General features: G+C 37.8%; 1 protein-coding gene across 2 annotated transcripts in view; it reads left to right on the top strand.

Annotated features, from left to right (window-relative positions):
* The window catches only part of SLC2A13 (solute carrier family 2 member 13), a 426,384-nt gene that overhangs the window by 294,114 nt on the left and 113,770 nt on the right, over positions 1-18,500 (top strand). For both annotated transcript variants that reach the window (XM_067696180.1, XM_067696181.1), the window contains exon 5: positions 12,136-12,299. In XM_067696180.1, coding sequence (XP_067552281.1) covers positions 12,136-12,299 — 164 coding nt within the window. The remainder of the gene's footprint in view (positions 1-12,135; positions 12,300-18,500) is intronic.

The raw sequence follows: 18,500 nt of genomic DNA, 5'->3' as shown, positions 1-18,500 counted from the left end.
CATATAATTGAGACATTCAGCCATTATATACTTATTTTCCACTAAAACATCTATTACTATTATCATGTAAATATTTGTTGAATTAAATAGATAAGTTACAAATTTATTACAGTGTCTTATTTGTGGTGTTTTGGGCACTAAGACATAAAAAGTGTATCATTTCATCTAAGAAAATACTAAATTTGGCAAAGAAAAAATAAGTTGTAAGTGACTTTATCTGAAGACAAACAGACATATATTAGTTCCTCACAATTATTATTTCATGTTTGTTTTACTTAAAATAATATTGGATTTAGTTCACAGAGTTGGAGGTTTATGGTGCCTGAATACAATGTATGACATATTCTAATCTACAAAATTTTAATACTTTTAAATAACATATGTTTATTATGGAAAATTGGAAACCTATAAAGAAAAGGCACCTAAAATCTTTGATTTAGTGTATCTTAACATTTTGGTGTATTTATTTGTCTTATTTTTCTGTGATTAATTTTAATAGTTGAGATTCTGCTCTCTAAATAATTTTGCATTCTTTTTTCTTTTTTTTTACTTCATCCTCCATACTCTTGGTCTGTTTTCCCAATCTGTGATTCTGCAGAGATTTACAATTATAAATAATGTGCATAAAACTACATAACTTTGCATAATCACAGTTTTGTTGACCATGCTGTAAAATGTTGCTTTTATATAGAAAGTTCTTGGAAACTTTTGCTTACAAACAAACCTTTGAGTGCCTTGTAGCTTAAAATAAAATACCATTTTATACCCTTTTGATAGTGCCAAAAGCAGTTTTTTCATAGAGTAAATGACATGACCTGCCCTTTTTTCTCACTCAGGCTCTTAGACCCCCTGAGAAAAATTTTAGATAGACCATCACCTTTTTCCCTCTTGTTTGCTTTAATGAGGTGTTATATTTGTACAACTTGGAGCTAAAAAGAAAATATGTCATTGTTTGAGTAAAAAGGCTCACAAGTCAGACAGTCACTTTTAAGGTTCTCTTCCCTAGCCTTGAGGGTACCCGGGTACCAGGCTGGCCAGTGGAGTGGAAAGGAGTGCAGCTGAATAAGGAATGCATGGTGGTGAGGAGTGTGTTGAAACTCTACCCTTCCCTCTCACCCTACTTCAGAAACATTTTTATTTCTTTAAACCCTCTGGGTTGTTTTAATACTTTATTGTGAACATTATTTTAATTAAGGGATTTAAATTTAGTCATAGGTATACTAAAAACCACTGAATTATACACTTTAAAAAGGTAAGTAACTCCAATACCAGAAGGCAAGTGGTATGTATTGTAACAGAGGTACACATAAATTACTGAGGAATAGCAGACGAAAAGATTAATAATTCAAGCAGCAAATATTGAAGAAGGAATCTAGAAGAGAAATATTTGAGTGCTAGTTGATTTTCCATGAATTAATGTAGAATTGATCAGGTAGGTTGATAGATTTGGTGGTGGTGAGATGAGGGTGTACCTCTCTGATAGTTCACACTTTCTCAGTGAATATTAGGCGAGATTTCACCTGAGGCTATTTAGACTGGAACAGTGGAGAGAAGGGAGATACTATGAAGTCATCCTTTTGAGAGCTGTAGAGTTTGCATCTTAGGGAATTTCATGTGAGGTCAATTTGTGTGTTTCTCTCTAGAACCTTTCAGCTGCTAGGTGTAATTGCAGAGTAGAAGAATAATTGAATGTAAGTAGACAGAGTCAGATTTTATGGCATGAATATTACAAAGGGGGAATAGACCAGGGAATTTGAGAATGGTAAAAAGAAAATGATTATAATAATGGTCTGGGGAGTAAGTTTTCAAAGCAGTGTCAGCATCACCTGGAAACTTATTGGAAGAGCAAATTCTTGGTCTTAGACCTACTGAATCAAAAATTCAGAGTGGGGCCTAGCAATTTGTGTTTTAACAGGTCCTCCAGGTCATTCTGTAGCACACCAATACCTGAGAACCACCGGTTTGGGAAATCTAAACTACTTAACACTCTAAGTACAGTTATAGGAAAGAAGCAGAAATGGGTGATGATGGGTAACTGAAAAGAGGTAGAGTGTATGGTGTAAAAGTCTCCACAAGAGTAAAGAATTGTGTGGGTGGAGGAATTCAAGTAAGCGAGCCGTGACCAGGTGGTGCTGGTCAGAGACTAGGATAATTGAAGGATTTTAGAAGTGAAGCAGTTAAGAGACTAGGTGTTTTATGGGTGGACCATGTTGACGCTACTCTTACAAAGAATCATGACACAGAGGTAGAAGTGGTGAAGAAATTGTGAGGCAGGTACTGAAATTGCCACTGAATGAGGAGTGACCAGAAGTAGGCCAACAACTGAAAAGGGAGGGTTAGAGGATGCTGTAGTTCATTTATTCCCCTTGCCACCCTCTACTCTTCTTCAGGTCTCCTTGAGTTTATAGGATGTGAGAGAAAAACAGCCTGGACTCTAGATCTAAGCTGTAAGAAGGTGGTACCCTCACATCCAAACTTAGTTAACAGGGCCCAGGGAAAGAGTGTGGGAGGACTGGGACAAGAGGAAGATTGAGGCAAATTACTGCATCCACAGGTTAACATGGAAGTAAGTGACTAGCTGGAAATAGGTGACCTGAAAGCCTTGGATTGCTGCTTGTTGCTGAAATAAGTAGGGTTGTGAGATATGGTGAGGAAAGGTGGAAACCCTCTTAACTGACATGATGAAGATCGGCTCTTGTTCAGTTAACTGAAAAAGACAGTTATGAGGAAATGATACATATATACCTTCAACATTTTATTTTTAGTTGTACAATAATTCATCACATCCACTGCTTGAACTTCCAAATTGTTTTTCTTTCATAAACCACACTCAATATTGCCATCTATGAATTCCAGGTTTAGTTTCTTTCAAATAAAACAAGAACTGAAAGACATATGAGAAGAATCCGAAGGGCAGAATCTTCTTATAGACTTTTACATCTTATCCCCAATTTTTTTGTGGTTGTGTTGCCCACAACTTTTTTTAAAATAATTTTACCTTTATTGACTTTTTAAAAGCATACAGTTTTGTTTTTAATGTAACTCTCTTTTAGCATCTTTTATTGATTTAGGTATTATTTGATTAAATTACATAATGACAGGCATAAACAGGTTTGGAAACAAACACACCTGATTTGATACACATACATTCAACAAATGGGGAATGTGAGCCTGCATGAAGTCCCAAATGTTCAATGTCCTGCGACCATATATTTTATAGAAAGGTTAATCTGGCATATTGATTAATTGGAGGTCAGATTAGAGAGCTTCTATCATTGTTCTTAATGATGCACAGGGGAAGGTTAATGATGTGGTTAAGCTGGGTGAGATCAGTTATTTCTCCTGAGGTTTCCAGTCCTGTGAAGCCAGGGTGAGGGACTGGTCTCTGAGATGGAGTACCAGTCACACTGGCTACGCTGAGGGTCTGTAGAAATCCCTAATTTCCTTTGGCACATTTTTACTTTGTTCTTCCCAAAAGATTAATAAAATCATTTAAATTATGAAAACTGTCTTGTAATATATTAAATGTGATAAGTAATTATGCTTTCTGAGGATTACTATAATTTTTGGATCATTGCCTGATTTAAGAATAGTATGACACAATAAACTAGTATATTAGCTTAAACACATGTATGATATAAATGAAATCCTAATTTCTACTTTTCTAACTTTTATTTTTGGCTTTATGGCTTGCATCTAATAATACACAAAGAAGATTTCTCAATATACAAAATACATAAAATAGATTCAAAAAGTTTAATTATTTTGTAAACTGTTTTTAAGATTTTTTATTTGGGTGAAATATTCTTCTCTTAAAGCTATTGATGTAGTTACCATAGTTACCCATGTTTTTGACTGTATAAATACCATCCCAGTAGGAAAATATAATATTTTCCATTAAAAGAACATCTTCTATTAGAATAGCATCTTAAATCTGTTGTCAGTGTATTCTGGCATATGATACAAATAGGGGCCAAAAGAATCAAACAACATAACTTAGATAATAGGAATCTTTCAGGGTTTATAGTCCTTCAGCTATGCTCCATAAGTTCCAATCTTCTCATTTAACTTGGTCGTTCTCCCAAGTGTGAACATGACCTTTAAGGCTATTGAGTAAGACAAGGTTTGTATTTGGAAACTATCCGCAACACTGCTAGTACATATCACCTTTGTGCCACATGAATTAAAATAATTATGACTAAATTTCATCTGTTAATTTGTTGTATTTAGACTGGCTGACAGTGTCAGGAAGAGTATATTCCATATCTCTTTTACTCATGAAATTAAATTCTTTATAATTTCATGCCCGAAAAAGTTTATCTTCATCATGAATTGTTGTGGGGTTTTTTTGTCAGACAGTTAAAACAATCATTTACTATTTTGCCTTGGCTGCCAGAAATTTTAGAGATAGCTTATAGTGATTATGCATCCAAAGTTTTCATACAGTTATCTTTATCTTTTATCCCTCCTACTCTCTCTTCTCAGTCTTTTATTTTTATTTTAGCAATTCTGTCATGTTTTTCATTATAAATATTCTTAATTCCTTTTTAAAAGTTGGTGGTAGATAAGTTCAATAAATTTAACAAGCAATTATTGGGTACCTACTTCTTGCTGTTAAATTAACTGTTATATTAGCAATAGTGAAAAAGACAGGCTGTGGCTTCAAGAAGCTGAAAAAAATAACTTTCTCAGAAATTCCTATGAAATGCTTTATTCAAATAGGAACATAATATATGTATTTTGCTCAGCATATAAAGTGCTCATGTTTATGCTTTTATTGCTAGTTAAAAGTCATCATTAGGATAGATTGCTATTAGCAAAGCCTACATGTTTTCCAGAGCTATTTTGTTTTATTCAAATTTAAAATTCAGGACTGGAAGCTGCCTCTCACATAATCTCTAAGATAGCGCTATACATACAGTCTGGCTGTTTCTGTTCTTAGACATCTATAGAGATTTGTGAAGCTGGTCTTCTGTGAGAACACACTGCCTTCAGGCCTTTCGTATTCACTCTGGGGAACAGATAGTATGTGTGAGATAACTAAAGGTTACCCAGGGAATCTTTGAAGATGATGATAGTTTGTCAGATAGATAGTATAAAATGATTTTGAAAAGAGAAGGCATCCCTCCTTTGAGTCTAAAAAGGAAAGAAAGCCGCCTTTTTTTTGCGGTACGCGGGCCTCTCACTGCTGTGGCCTCTCCCGTTGCGGAGCACAGGCTCCGGACGCGCAGGCTCTGCGGCCATGGCTCACGGGCCCAGCCGCTCCACGGCATGTGGGATCTTCCCGGACCGGGGCACGAACCTGCGTCCCCTGCATCGGCAGGCGGACTCTCAACCACTGCGCCACCAGGGAAGCCCAGAAAGCCTTTTTTAGTTGTTCATAGTGTTCTCTTATGATGAAAACTCAGCTCTTTCATAATTGTTTGCTTTGTGCAAATTTAAACTACTACATAAAGGCTCAGACTAAGTACAGTAGTAGGTAGCCTATTACATAAATGGTTGGCTGGTAGCATCATTTACAAAAACGTTGGAATTCACACATTTTTAAATGTAAATTAAATGTGTCTTTTTACCACTCCATGACGTGACTTTTAAAAACTAGGTTCATGAATTATTCTGACCTAGATATGTCATCCCCTGCCCTTGAAAGAGTCCTATGAAGGGGAATATAGTTATTGTCTAAATTCTTCTGGAACTGATTACCCTTTAGATGAATATCCTTATCTTCTTTCCTCCCCTTCTTGTTCTGTTGGCCTTTTCCTTATTTTACTGTTTATTAGCACCTTTATGTACTAGAACAATCCCCTCCAAAGATGTGCATGTTGTAAACAACCTGTGAATATTTTACGTTACATGGCAAAGGGAAATTAAGGTTGCAGATCGAATTAAATCTGCTAATCAATTTACCTTAAAATAAGGAGATTATCCTGGTTATCTGAGGTAGTGTAATCACAAAGGTCTTTAAATGTAGAGGGAGCAGAAGGGAATATCAGAGTGAAAGGACCTGAGAGGGACTAGACCTACCTTTGTTGGCTTTGAATATTGAGGAAGGGGGGGCCCTCAAGCCAGCGCATGTGGGAGACTTGTAAAAGCCAAAAAAAGCAAGAAATCTTATTTCCCCTGGAGCCTCTCCAGCTGACATCTTTGATTTTTGACACCCAATGAAACCTGTGTCAGATTTCTGACTTATAGACCTGTTAGAAAATAGATTTATGTTGATTTAAGCCATTAAGTTTGTGGTAATTTGTTATGGCAGCAGTAAAACCTAAAACATTTACCAGTGTTTTAGAAAGAAAAATGAGGATGAAAACTCAAGACACTCCATCCAGAAAAAGATTTAGTGTGGGTTGAAGTTGCAACTCTTGCTGACAGGAGGATATAAGGCCATCATTGAATTCCAGCCTTTGCTCTCACTGTTTCACATTAATACAGAAAATCTACAGGGTCCTATTTCCAGTATAATGACCTGAAAAATGCTTTAAAGAAATATACCCTTGTTTCCGTCTGCATCCTGTCTGCCCAGTTTGCTGTAGTTAGAGTGATCTTTTCACAGAACAGACTTAATTGTGTTACTTCTCTTTAAAGTCCATTTCATGGTTCTCCATTGCCTACAGAATAAAAACGAAACATGTAGCATGGCAATCAAGACCCCTCTATAAAAAACTTCCTGCTTCAGCCTTATGTCATACTTCTCTTTCCTATGGACCTTCTTATGTTCAGTCACAGTAAAATACTCTTGGTCTGAGAGCCCAGCATAGTATTTTGTACTTTTTCATTCATACGTGTCATTTCCTTTACGACCAATGTCCTCCCAGATCATCAGACCTGCTGGCAAACCCCGATGAATTCTTCAAAACTCAACTCAAACATTAAATTTACCAGAAAATCAAGGAACTTTATACATCAAAGAAAATTATTTGGTCTGTCCTTTATGCCACATTGTGTTTTGTGTACCTTTCAATATTAAAATTATTTCTTTCCGTTTCATTGTCTTATACTAAACTGTGAGTTTCTTTAGGGCAACAACTGGATCTAATAACATATCTGTGGGCTCTCAGTAACTCACATAGCTTAATAGTATGTCCTCAATACATAAATATTAAGTGAACAAATGTTTATGTTACCTGATCTGGCCAGCACACCACAGAGATGCCTTTAGAATGACAGTTTCTGATTCCCAGGCCACTCTTTACTTATAGTCTGCCTCTATAAATTAAGTACCATAAAAGAAATTATTTTACATACCTAGGACACATTTTTCATTTTAAATAAAATTCTGGGGATTTCCCTGGTGGTCTAGTGGGTAAGACTCTGCACTCCCAATGCAGGGGGCCCGGGTTCTATCCCTGGTGGGAAAACTAGATCCCGCATGCATGCTGCAACTAAGACCTGGCACAGCCTAAATAAAAAAATATTTTGTTAAAAATCACTAAATAAATAAACTGACCAACTTATTTTGTTTGTTACCACTCCCATTTCTAGCCATTAATTTAACACCTGTAATTTCATGATTTTATTGTGTCAAAAATGAAAACATCGAAATACAGTTGTCCCTTGGTACCCACAGGAGATTGGTTCAAGGACCTCCATGGATACTCAAATCAGTGGATGCTGAAGTCCCTCATATAAAATGACGAAGTACAGTCAGCCCTCAGTGTCTGTAGGTTCTGCATCCCCAAATAGAGAGGGAGGGCCTTTTGTAATATCTCTGTTTTGTTTAGTTTATTCTCGCTCTATTTGTAAGGATTACTTTGTGCAGTGTATCTGTTATTCTTAAAACATTGAGAAGATTCTAAAATGCAATAGAATAGCATGACAAGTATCAAATTCTTTTGGCTTTAAGTATTTAAATTTTCTCTCAGCATTTCTGTTTTCTGCCTTTCTAGATTTATGTCAGTTTCTCAGTGGTTACATACAGGTATGACCTTGCTGCCCAGGTCTTTATGAAAATGAGATAATGTATGGAGTAGCACTTGGAAACTGTATAGTACCATTCATATGGACTGAATTGTTTTCATAATTATTTATTATCACTTTACAGTCTGACTGCAAAATGTTCACAATTGTCACAATGACAGGAGAGGTTTCACTGGGAGTTTCCCTTTTATAACAGCTGTCAGAATTCAAAATCTTAAAATGGTTAGCATAACTTTTAGTGTGATCAGTAAAATACATCCTTCACACTGCATAGTAAGTTATTAGTTTACCACTTTAAAAAAGGAAAACACTTTTTATTAAGATGAATGAGTCCATGTTGGTGTTAATATTTTACATAAGAAGATCATCATTAATTTAAAAAACAGACTTTTTAAAAATCACTACTGAAGGTGGCGGAATAGGAGGACGTGGAGTTCACCTCTCCGCACAAGTACATCAAGAATCCATCTACAAATGGAACAGCTCTCACAGAGCACCTGCTGAACACTAGCAGAGGACCTTGGACACCTAAAAGGACCAGTAAAATCTCCATGCAACCGGGTAGGATGAAAAGAAATTTAAAAAGAAAAGAAGAAACGGGACGGAACCTGCACCCCTGGTGGGGAGCTGAAGAAGAGAAGTTGCCGCACCGAGGAAGCCCCCTCACCAGCGGGGAGATCAGCTGGGACAGAAGGGGAGCTTCAGGGGCTCAGAGGAGAGCGCAGCAACTGGTCTGTGGCAGGTAGGACAGAGTGAGAGGTACACAGATGGTCCCTGCCACAGCCCTGCGTGCCTCAGCCTGACAGGTGTCCGCCGTGGTGCACGGGGCCTGGGTGCTGGAACGTGGGGTTCGGAGAGTAGACCCTGGGAGTGGACAGCTGTTAGCTGAGAAGAGACAGCCTGAGGGGACGGGAGTGAGGAGCTCCACAACTGGGAACGTTCACGGAAGAAGCCTGGGCTGCCATAGAGGCAGGGCGCCGTTGTTGAGTGGCACGCAAGGGGCAGGGCCGCCATTGCAGCCGCTTTCCCTACGTGCAGGCCCCAGCCCCCGCAGGCGCTAGGAGGGGCTCCCACCTGAACAGGCTGCCAGGACCCGCCTGTCTCCGCCTCCGCCCCCGCCTGCCTGGGTGGGCGCCAGTTCTCCTGGGTAGCCTTGGGAGCAGAGTCTGGTGAGAGGCCCACACACAGGGGTGGGGCTGAAACCACAGCTAAGCCCCAGGGGCCATGCATCTAATGAAGAGCTGAAATCTCTTCTTGTGGCTGCGGGAACCACGGATTTACAGCCCCGCTGCCGGCTTTGTAAACTCAGCACCTGTAGAACATCCGAATGGAAGAGCGCTACTGCAGCTGAGACAGGTCTAGCTTTGGCAGCTGTGGGCTTTGTGGGCACGTACAGGTGGGGATTGGGCCAGGCCAGAGTCTGAGGTGCCTCCATAGCTCTTATAGCGGGTCCAGGTACACGATTACTGCAGTCCTGGGACCTGACTTCGGTGGATCTGCGCTGGAGGCCTAGTGAAAACAATACCTTAGAGACACCAGGGCCAATTGCCAGCATAAAGATGGGGCTGAGACCATTTCCAACAACAGTGTAATTTGTGAGCCCGCACAACGGGTGAAAAGTGACACAGCAGAGTACACTTACAGGTGAACAGCTCCAAAAGAGGAAAACTCAGAGGCTTCTCTCCCAGTGGAAGTGCTCCAGTCCTGCCTACCTCATACCACAGCTCAGAAACAGATCTGGGGCCCTCTACTGCAACATCTAGGGAGCAGGCTCTGCCCCTGACAGGACAGTGACAACCACAGAGCAAAGGGGAGGCCCCGCTCAATATCCAGTGCAAGCTCTGGTCACCACAACAACAGTCACACCTCCTATCAAGGGGATAACAGCCAGCATGCACTGAGGCGAGAGGTAGCAGACATCCATACTAAAAACAGCACTCGCACCAAAAAATATTAAACCCACAGCCTACACAGGGATGTTCCCACATAAAAATAGCCCTCCAAGACAGTCTGAGGGTCAGGCATCAGGAGGAAGAACCCACAGAGCATTTGGCTTTAAAGGCCAGCAGGGCCTGAGTGCAGGAGCTCCACACTCAGGGAGAAACAGAGACTCCACTCTCAGAGGGTGCACAAAGATCTCAGGTGCACTGGAACCCAGCACAAAGCAATACCTCCATAGGAACCGGGGCTACACCTAACTAGGAGTCTTGAAGGGTATCCCGAGGAGGCAGGGGTCAGCTGTAGCTCACTGTGGGGGCAAGGACACTGGTGGCAGAGGCCGCAGGAAACACTGATCTGCACGAGCTCTCCTGGAGGTCCCCATTTCAGCACCAAGATGCAGCCCCATCCAACAGCCTACAGGCTCCAGAGCTGGAACGCCTCAGGCCAGACAAATCAGCAAGACAGGAACATAGCTCCACCCATTAGCAGACAGGCTGCCTAAAGTCATACTGAGCTCATAGCTACCTCAAAACGCACCCCTTGACACAGCCCTGCCCAGCATTATCCAGCAATCCCATTCTTGAGCATATATCCAGAAGAAATTATAATTCAAAAAGATACATGCAGCCCTATATTCAGTGCAGCACTATTTACAATAGCCAAGATATGGAAACAACCTAAATGTCCGTCAACAGAGGAATGGATAAAGAAGATGTGGTACGTATATACAATGTAATATTACTCAGCCATAAAAAAATAACGAAATAATGCCATTTGCAGCAACATGGATGGACCTAGAATTGTTATACTGAGTCAGACAAACACAAATATCATATGATATCGCTTATATGTAGAATCTAAAAAAAATGGTACAAATGAACTTATTTACAAAACAGAAATAGAGTCACAAATGTAGAAAACAAACTATGGTTACCACTGGAGAAAGAGGGGGAAGGGATAAATTGGGAGATTGGGATTGACATATACACACTACTGTATGTAAAATAGATAACTAATAAGGACCTACTGTATAGCACAGGGAACTCTACTCAATACTCTGTAATGACCTATATGGGAGAAGAACCTAAAAAAGAATGGATGTATAACTGATTCATCTTGTTAAACTAACACAACATGGTAAATCAACTACACTCCAGTAAAAATTTTAAAAAATAAAATAAGAATTTAAAAAATAGTAGACAGTAGCCATTGATGAATCAATGAGACTTAAATGTATTCAAACAAATTTTATTTTTGAAATACTATGAAAAAGTTGACTAATATCCAGAAACTGTAGATTGTAACTATGGAAATATCCAGCTTGATTGAATACATTGCTCAGATGCCAACTGTTGGATTTGGGTAAAGCTAACTTGTTTTGGAATGGCTTAAAAGCTAGGCAAAGCCGTGTTTCAGAATGTATCTTCAGGATTTTAATTTTGTCACATTTCATAGATGATTTGCCAGGAGTATTTTGCTTCCTTTGTTTTAAGGGCCGCTTTAAAGCAATCTTCTGATACAGCTACTGATGTTTCCCCCGGAAAAGAAATGTCCTATGAGAAACCTGTCACTTTAAACATACCAGACATATCTCCCATTGTGTATCAACAAGTTGGCATTATGATTTTTTAGAGCCAGTTTCCAGAGTATTCATTTGGAACAAAATGAGTCTATAGAACCTAACTAGGCACATTGTGCTGGAGGCTTACCAAAGAGTATACCTTTCTAGGAACCACAAAGGCATTCTTTGTGTACATCATGTAAGTTTCTTATCTCCTTACCAGATGCCAGATAAACTGATATATTCTTACTCCTTGTGTCTTTGAAGAAGTTCTTTACTTGTACCAGATTTTTGCCATTATATCACATTTTCTTTAGTATATGTAGCAGTTCTCTTTATTCTTTTAAGTACATAAATTTACAACGTATGGTAACTTCTGATTCATTCCATGGATTTGGAGCTTTATCCTTGGTAGTTTTAGTGAAACTACCAGCTGTCAACTGTCCCTAGGTGTGGGGTACATTCAACTTTTAAAGGCTTCAGCCCTCTATTCACTTGCTTGAGTATTTCTTCTTACTGATACAAAGTTAAAAATGGATTCATCTGAACACAGTCTGTATATTGTGATCCTTTAAATAGTTTGCATTGATTCCCATCTTAACTTGGTGTTATTAATAGTTATTCCTGGTCTGTTTTAGTCGGGTAGATACTTTTCTATATGAATAACTGTGTTTCTTTGAATAACTAACAACAATTGTTTTATTCTTGCCTCCCAGGTACTACAGTGCAACCATTCTGCAGATGTCTGGTGTTGAAGACGACAGACTTGCAATATGGCTGGCTTCAGTTACAGCCTTCACAAATTTCATTTTCACACTTGTGGGTGTCTGGCTTGTTGAGAAAGTGGGTCGCAGAAAGCTTACGTTTGGTAGTTTAGCAGGTAGGTGCCGAAGAATTCAGTTATAAACTTTTCTCTAATGATGACAAGTTAACCTTTTAAAATACAGTACCACTTCTGATATAGTTTTCATAACTAAATAATAGAGTTCCTCTGAAAATTTTTTAATAAGAACTTATTATGATATATAACTAGAAATTAGAATTGTAATAACAATTTGAACCTACTGAGGGTAGCATTTTGCTGTTATTATTTTGAGTTTTGTTCAAAGGTACAAAATGGAAAAGAAAACTTGGTATTCATAAACTCAGTTTTTAACATAGTTTTTTAAATTTGGGATAATGTGGAAGTAAATTTGGAGCATTTTTTTTCAAAGTTCTTTCAACAGTGGAACATTAGAACCATATAATTTCTTCACAAAGCAGGGACAGACACTTTTTGTGTTTGAACAAGGCCTAAATCCTAGTGTAAATTCTGGTTGGTTAAGTATGTTTCCTATGATAACTAAATAAGAAAAACCCTTCTCACATTCAAGTATTGTTTGTCTTTAAGTCCCACCCATTCCATTTATTATTTCTCTGTAATGCAAGGGCTGTTTCACTTGCCAAAATGAGACCCATCTCTGTCATTGTCTTCACATGTTTGCATCATATAATTTTCTAATCTTTTTCAAATATACAAGCAGATTCCTACTTATCAATTAGCTGTCCTCTAATAGCTCCTTTATAAGTTTATTTAGAGTAAGAATATATTTTTCTATTAAAATGTAAAGATTCCAGGCCTGCATTAACTAAATTCTATTTTAACTAAATTATACCTAAAACACTGATCTAGGGCTTCCCTGGTGGCGCAGTGGTTGAGAGTACGCCTGCCAATGCAGGGGACATGGGTTCGTGCCCCGGTCCCGGAAGATCCCACATGCCGCGGAGCAGCTAGGTCCGTGAGCCATGGCCGCTGAGCCTGCGCGTCCGGAGCCTGTGCTCCGCAACGGTAGAGGCCACGACAGTGAGAGGCCCGCATACCGCAAAAAAACAAACAAAAAAAAAAACCACTGATCTAATAGAACTGCTGAAGGCAGTTGTCCCAGATTTTGATGAGAAAATACATTTGGAGTTTCATACTGTTATTAAGAGCACATACTCCCTCTGACCCTTAACTCCAGAAGGAAGAGTGGAATGCTTCCGCCCTCTGTTCTTTCCTTGAGTGGAAGCCTTGAGTTCAATAATGTAAGTTGAATTGCAGTATCAGCACTGAGGAGAAGGCAGGGGGAAGACTGCCTGATTAAAAGGCAAAGGTAATCGCAACAGCCAATGTATATAGTGAAGCGGGAGGGTAAGTGAGGAAAGGTGAGGGACAAGTGAGGGTTAAAAACCACATATTTCTAAACCTGTTCAAGGAACCAGAAGTGTTTAGGCCCAGAAAAAAGACTAAACAGATACCTAATAGATATTCTCACAGATGGTAGCTGTTATGAGGACAGATTTTTTACTTAATATAAGAAAAATATTCCTAATAATCAGAGCTATCCAACAATGAATTGGGCTGCCTCATTAGGATGATAAACTCTCCACAAAAGGGTAGATGGCCATCAGGCAGTGATGTGCTAGAAACAAATTCCTACAGTGGGTTGAAAGTTGGATTTGCTGATGCCTGAGGTTCAGGTCAACTCTAAGAAGAGGTAATAGTTGCTTTAAAGTTTTTTAAATGGACACACTTTCTTTGACAGGGCATTAGTATACTGCTACCTCAAGAGGCCTATTTTTTAAATAGAATTTCAGGTCTTGAATTTGGGATTTGGGTTTTGAGATTTGGAGAAAAATGCTGATTTTTGAGATGGGGGAAAATGCTTTTTACTAGCAGCCTCTGTCCCTTCGTTTGTTGTATTCCAGGATTTTGAGGCATTATAGATATAAAGCCAGACTGTTTGGTTTGAATTGTGTGATATTGAGCAAGGTTCTATTTTCTCATTTTTAAATCGGGGTTAATTATAGTCCCCACTTCATAGGGTTGTAATGAAGACTAAACACATTTATACATGTATAACATTTTAAGCAGTGCCTGACACAGACAGTAAAATGCCCAAAGCATTTAGCTATCACAGTAGTGTTACTGCCAAAGAGTGAGTCTTTGTTGTTTTAACCATAATGTAAAATCAACTTGCATCAGAATCCAGGAACTTTCCTGAACTCCTCTTGCTGATGTCATGTTTCACCCTTCCACGTAGGTCCTCTGCCCCAAGGATTTCCAGAGCCCATCCCTGACTATTAAAATAAAGTATTAAGACTTGGGGGAAAGACCAAGAGATTCCAGGGACTGCCTTTATGAGCAACCTGGAGGCACTTTTCTTTCCTGCAGAATTAAGAGGTTGTCATTAAATTTGTAATATTTACAAGAAAGACCAGTTCTGTTAGCAAGCTTTGAAAATATTAAAAGCCACAAAATGTCCTACCTTTAAATTATTCATGGACTATATATTTTGTATTTCTTTGTGTAAAGAATTTCTTTGTCTGGGTCTAGCTAAATACAGTTTATTTGTAGTACTTTTTAAAGAATTAGCACCAAAAAATATTTTTTTAAGAATTTATTTTTAAATTTTAAAGAAATTAACTTGATATGTTTTTCACTATTTTTCACCTAATAAAATAAATCATAATATATTTGATATTCTACCATTGCTAAGTATTAGAATACTGTTCTATTTAAAATTTCTTAGATTAGCCTAGAATTTTTTAACTTCAAAAGTTTTATTCCCTATTTTGTGTTTTTATTATGGTTTATTTTATTTTATTGGGTGAAAAATAATAAAAAAAAAAGTCAAAATAACTTTTTCAATAGGAACTTGTTCTTTAAAAATTACTAAAAATAAACTGTATTTAGTTAAACCGGGACAAAGAAACTCTTTATACAAAGAAATGTAAAATATATAGTCCATGAATAGTTTTAAATGTAGGACATTTTGTGGTGTTCTGACTTTTAATATTTTCAAAGCTCCGTAAGAGAACTGGTCTTTCTGGTAAATATTGCGAATTTAATGACAACCTCTTGATCCTTTTAATAGAGGAAGGCTTATATCTATGTAGCTTTATTGCTTATAAATCAGAAAGCCAGAAACACTGTGTTATTTTCTGCCAGATATTTTGGTAGTGGAATATTTCCTAAAACATTACTCACAGGCTGTCTTCATCAGAGTTGCCAGGGATACTTATTTTAAATTGTGAATTCTTGGGACCCAACCCCAGATCAACTAAATTAGAATCTCTGAAGATGAGGTCTGGAATATGTGCACGTGATACTTACGCACAAAAAGTGTGCTCTGTTAGAGTCTTAGGGAGGGAAATTATTTTTTTCTGAGTATTTACTAATAATCCAAACCCTGTACCAGGTAATTAAGGTAACTTATTTCATCAGATGTTTTTGAGAATGCTATTTATCCAACACACTTCACCTCCTATGGAGAACTTTTTTTTTTTTTTTAATTTTTTTTTTTTTTTTTTTTTTTGCGGTACGCGGGCCTCTCACTGTTGTGGCCTCTCCCGTTGCAGAGCACAGGCTCCGGACGCGCAGGCTCAGCGGCCATGGCTCACGGGCCCAGCCGCTCCGCGGCATGTGGGATCGTCCTGGACCAGGGCACGAACCCGCGTCCCCTGCATCAGCAGGCGGACTCTCAACCACTGCGCCACCAGGGAAGCCCTGGAGAACATTTTTATTAGGAAAATGATATCAGAATTCCAAAATATGACAGTATACTTGGTTAAGAGGGACTCTTCTCTTAAAATATAAAGAATGTCCCCAACCTACCCAGTACAGTGGAGAAGATCCTTTCATACAAGGCCTTCCTATATTGGACTCAAATCTAGGTTGCAATAATGGATCATTGGCAACAACTATAACAACTTTAAATACTAACAAGTGACTGATAAAACATCTGTAATTTTGTTAAATTGAAGGAAATAGATAATTCAAGTAGTCTTAAGCCTTAAAGATATATGAGTATATGAAGGGCGAGGTGATCGTTTTAAAAATTTATTCCATAAATAAAGTCATATAAGACACCATTCCCTTCCCTTAAGGAGTTTATCATCTCATAAGGATTTTTACCCTGTCTGGGTATCACAATCACCTGTGGAGTCATGTTATCGGATCCCCATTTTCTGGAGACTGATTCAGAGGTTGAGGTACATTCTAAAGATTTGCTTTCCAATAGGAAGCCAGGATTGAGAAACACTACTATATGTAATAAAGTAAAGGAATGTACTGACTTTTAAAAGATTTCCATCCCCAATGGGTCAAAATAAAAATAAATTTTTGTTTAAGAAGGATAAACCTTCAACTATTTAGGGATTTTTTTATATCCAAAATGGTTTTTTTCCCCAAATTTTGCAAGTTGGTTGGACTTTTTTAGAGATGGATCCAAGAGATATAATATCCATACTGCAGAACTCTCATCTAGTATATTTGTCCCATACTAACCCCATGACCTCAACTGAATAGTCTTAACATGTTTTGTTGTTTTCTTCAAAAATAGCCAGTATTGCAAAAATCTGTGGTACTATGGGATCTGCTCTATGCCAGGCACTAGAATTGAACATATATTAGTATGTGTTAGGTACACCATCTAAGAGTTTACAGCTTATCACAGACAAGTTATTTAAGTAGTGTTATGAAAGAAGAGTATCATCTTTCCTTCACATCCAAAAGTATCAACTTTTCCAGGTTGAAACAAATTTTACCTGTCGCATGACAATATTCTGTGGAGGTAATTTGGGAAAATACTTAGGGACCCAGCTTCTTTCATAGACACAGTAACAGTAAAACTCATGGTTTATTTTGCTTTGTTTGAGGAGAGAGGGATAATTTTTATTTACAGGCCTAATATATCTTTTCTCTTTCTAAGAGACAGACTTCTGTTTTGTTTCCCAATTCAGGGCTTGGTAGTTTTTTGAGAAAGTAATACCTCAAACTATTCCTACTTCTGGTTTGAATTTTAAGCCAACCGGGGGAAAATGAACTGTGATTTCAGATTCATGCCTCTTCAAGCCTGGTGTGGTAAAATGGCTTCTGATCTTTTCTTCAAGCCTCCTCCCCCTTTTTCAACTTTTTTCTAGAGTTTTAAAAATATGCTGCTGCTGCTGTTTCTAATGATAATTATAGTACAATAATTAACATTTTTTAGCATTATAAAAATCTTTCAAATGTACTGTGATATTTAAAATTCACTGTAATTCTGCAAGGTGAGTATTCTCACTAAGCCCCAGTTTCAGCAGACAGAATTGAATTTTGGAAAGGTCGTGTGTTTTGTCCAAGATCACTGAGTCAAGAAACAGCAGAGCTAGGACTTAACCACAGTGCTTAACTTGACACATCCCCTCTACCTTAAACACAAACCTATTATGTAATCCAATTGCACTTTCACAGTGCATCCCAAAGTTGTTCTTTTGTCCATTTAAAAAATATTTTTGGTCATTCTTAAATTACTTTCCCATTTATCTAATAGAAACTTTACTGCTACATAAATGACCTCCCTGAATTCCATATTATAAACATGTTGCCTCATTCAAATAAATTGTACAAAGGCAGCCATATTTTCTTTCTCCTTTCTTCCCATGACCCTTTTTTTAATCCTTACAATGGCTGGAACAATAGTCAGAAATTTGAAAACTTTCTTATTTACTATCAGTATTTCTATCAGGGACTCAAAACTGAGCTTTTTAAGTGGTACATATAATCACATTCTGTACCTTAAAATCAAAGACAAATATTCCACTTCCAAGTGCCAACAGGGAAGACAACTGAATATATGTGTTATGTCATTTCTGACGTTTTAAGTCTTTACAAAATGCCACTCCTTTTTAATGAGAAGTACTCTTTCAACTACTTTTGATATATTTAGTTTGTTACTTTTTAGTTTACTTATTTGGGTCTTAGCCGATTGAATGACATTAGAACAATTTTCTTGGTAATGAAAGGAACACTTGGTGTAAATCTGTTACCTTTCATACTTCTAACATATTAGGCACTCAATAATGTTGGTTACATTAATTGATTTTGAGACAGCAATCCAAGATGGTGTTTGTTTAGAAAGTTATTAACGAACCTACTGCTTGGCTAGCAAATGTATTTGATTTGAATTTTACTCTTGTCATTTCTCACAGTGAATATTCTAGTGAGTTTTTATGACAATATATATGTGTAAGGATCATTTTTTTTTAATCCAATGAAGATAGATCAAGGTATTTTTTTAGA

The sequence above is a fragment of the Pseudorca crassidens genome, chromosome 11, assembly GCF_039906515.1.
Source record: "Pseudorca crassidens isolate mPseCra1 chromosome 11, mPseCra1.hap1, whole genome shotgun sequence".
NCBI classification, from domain to species: Eukaryota; Metazoa; Chordata; class Mammalia; order Artiodactyla; family Delphinidae; genus Pseudorca; species Pseudorca crassidens.
The sequence above is the reverse complement of the archived record's forward strand: the minus strand, read 5'-3'. Positions and strand labels throughout refer to the sequence as shown.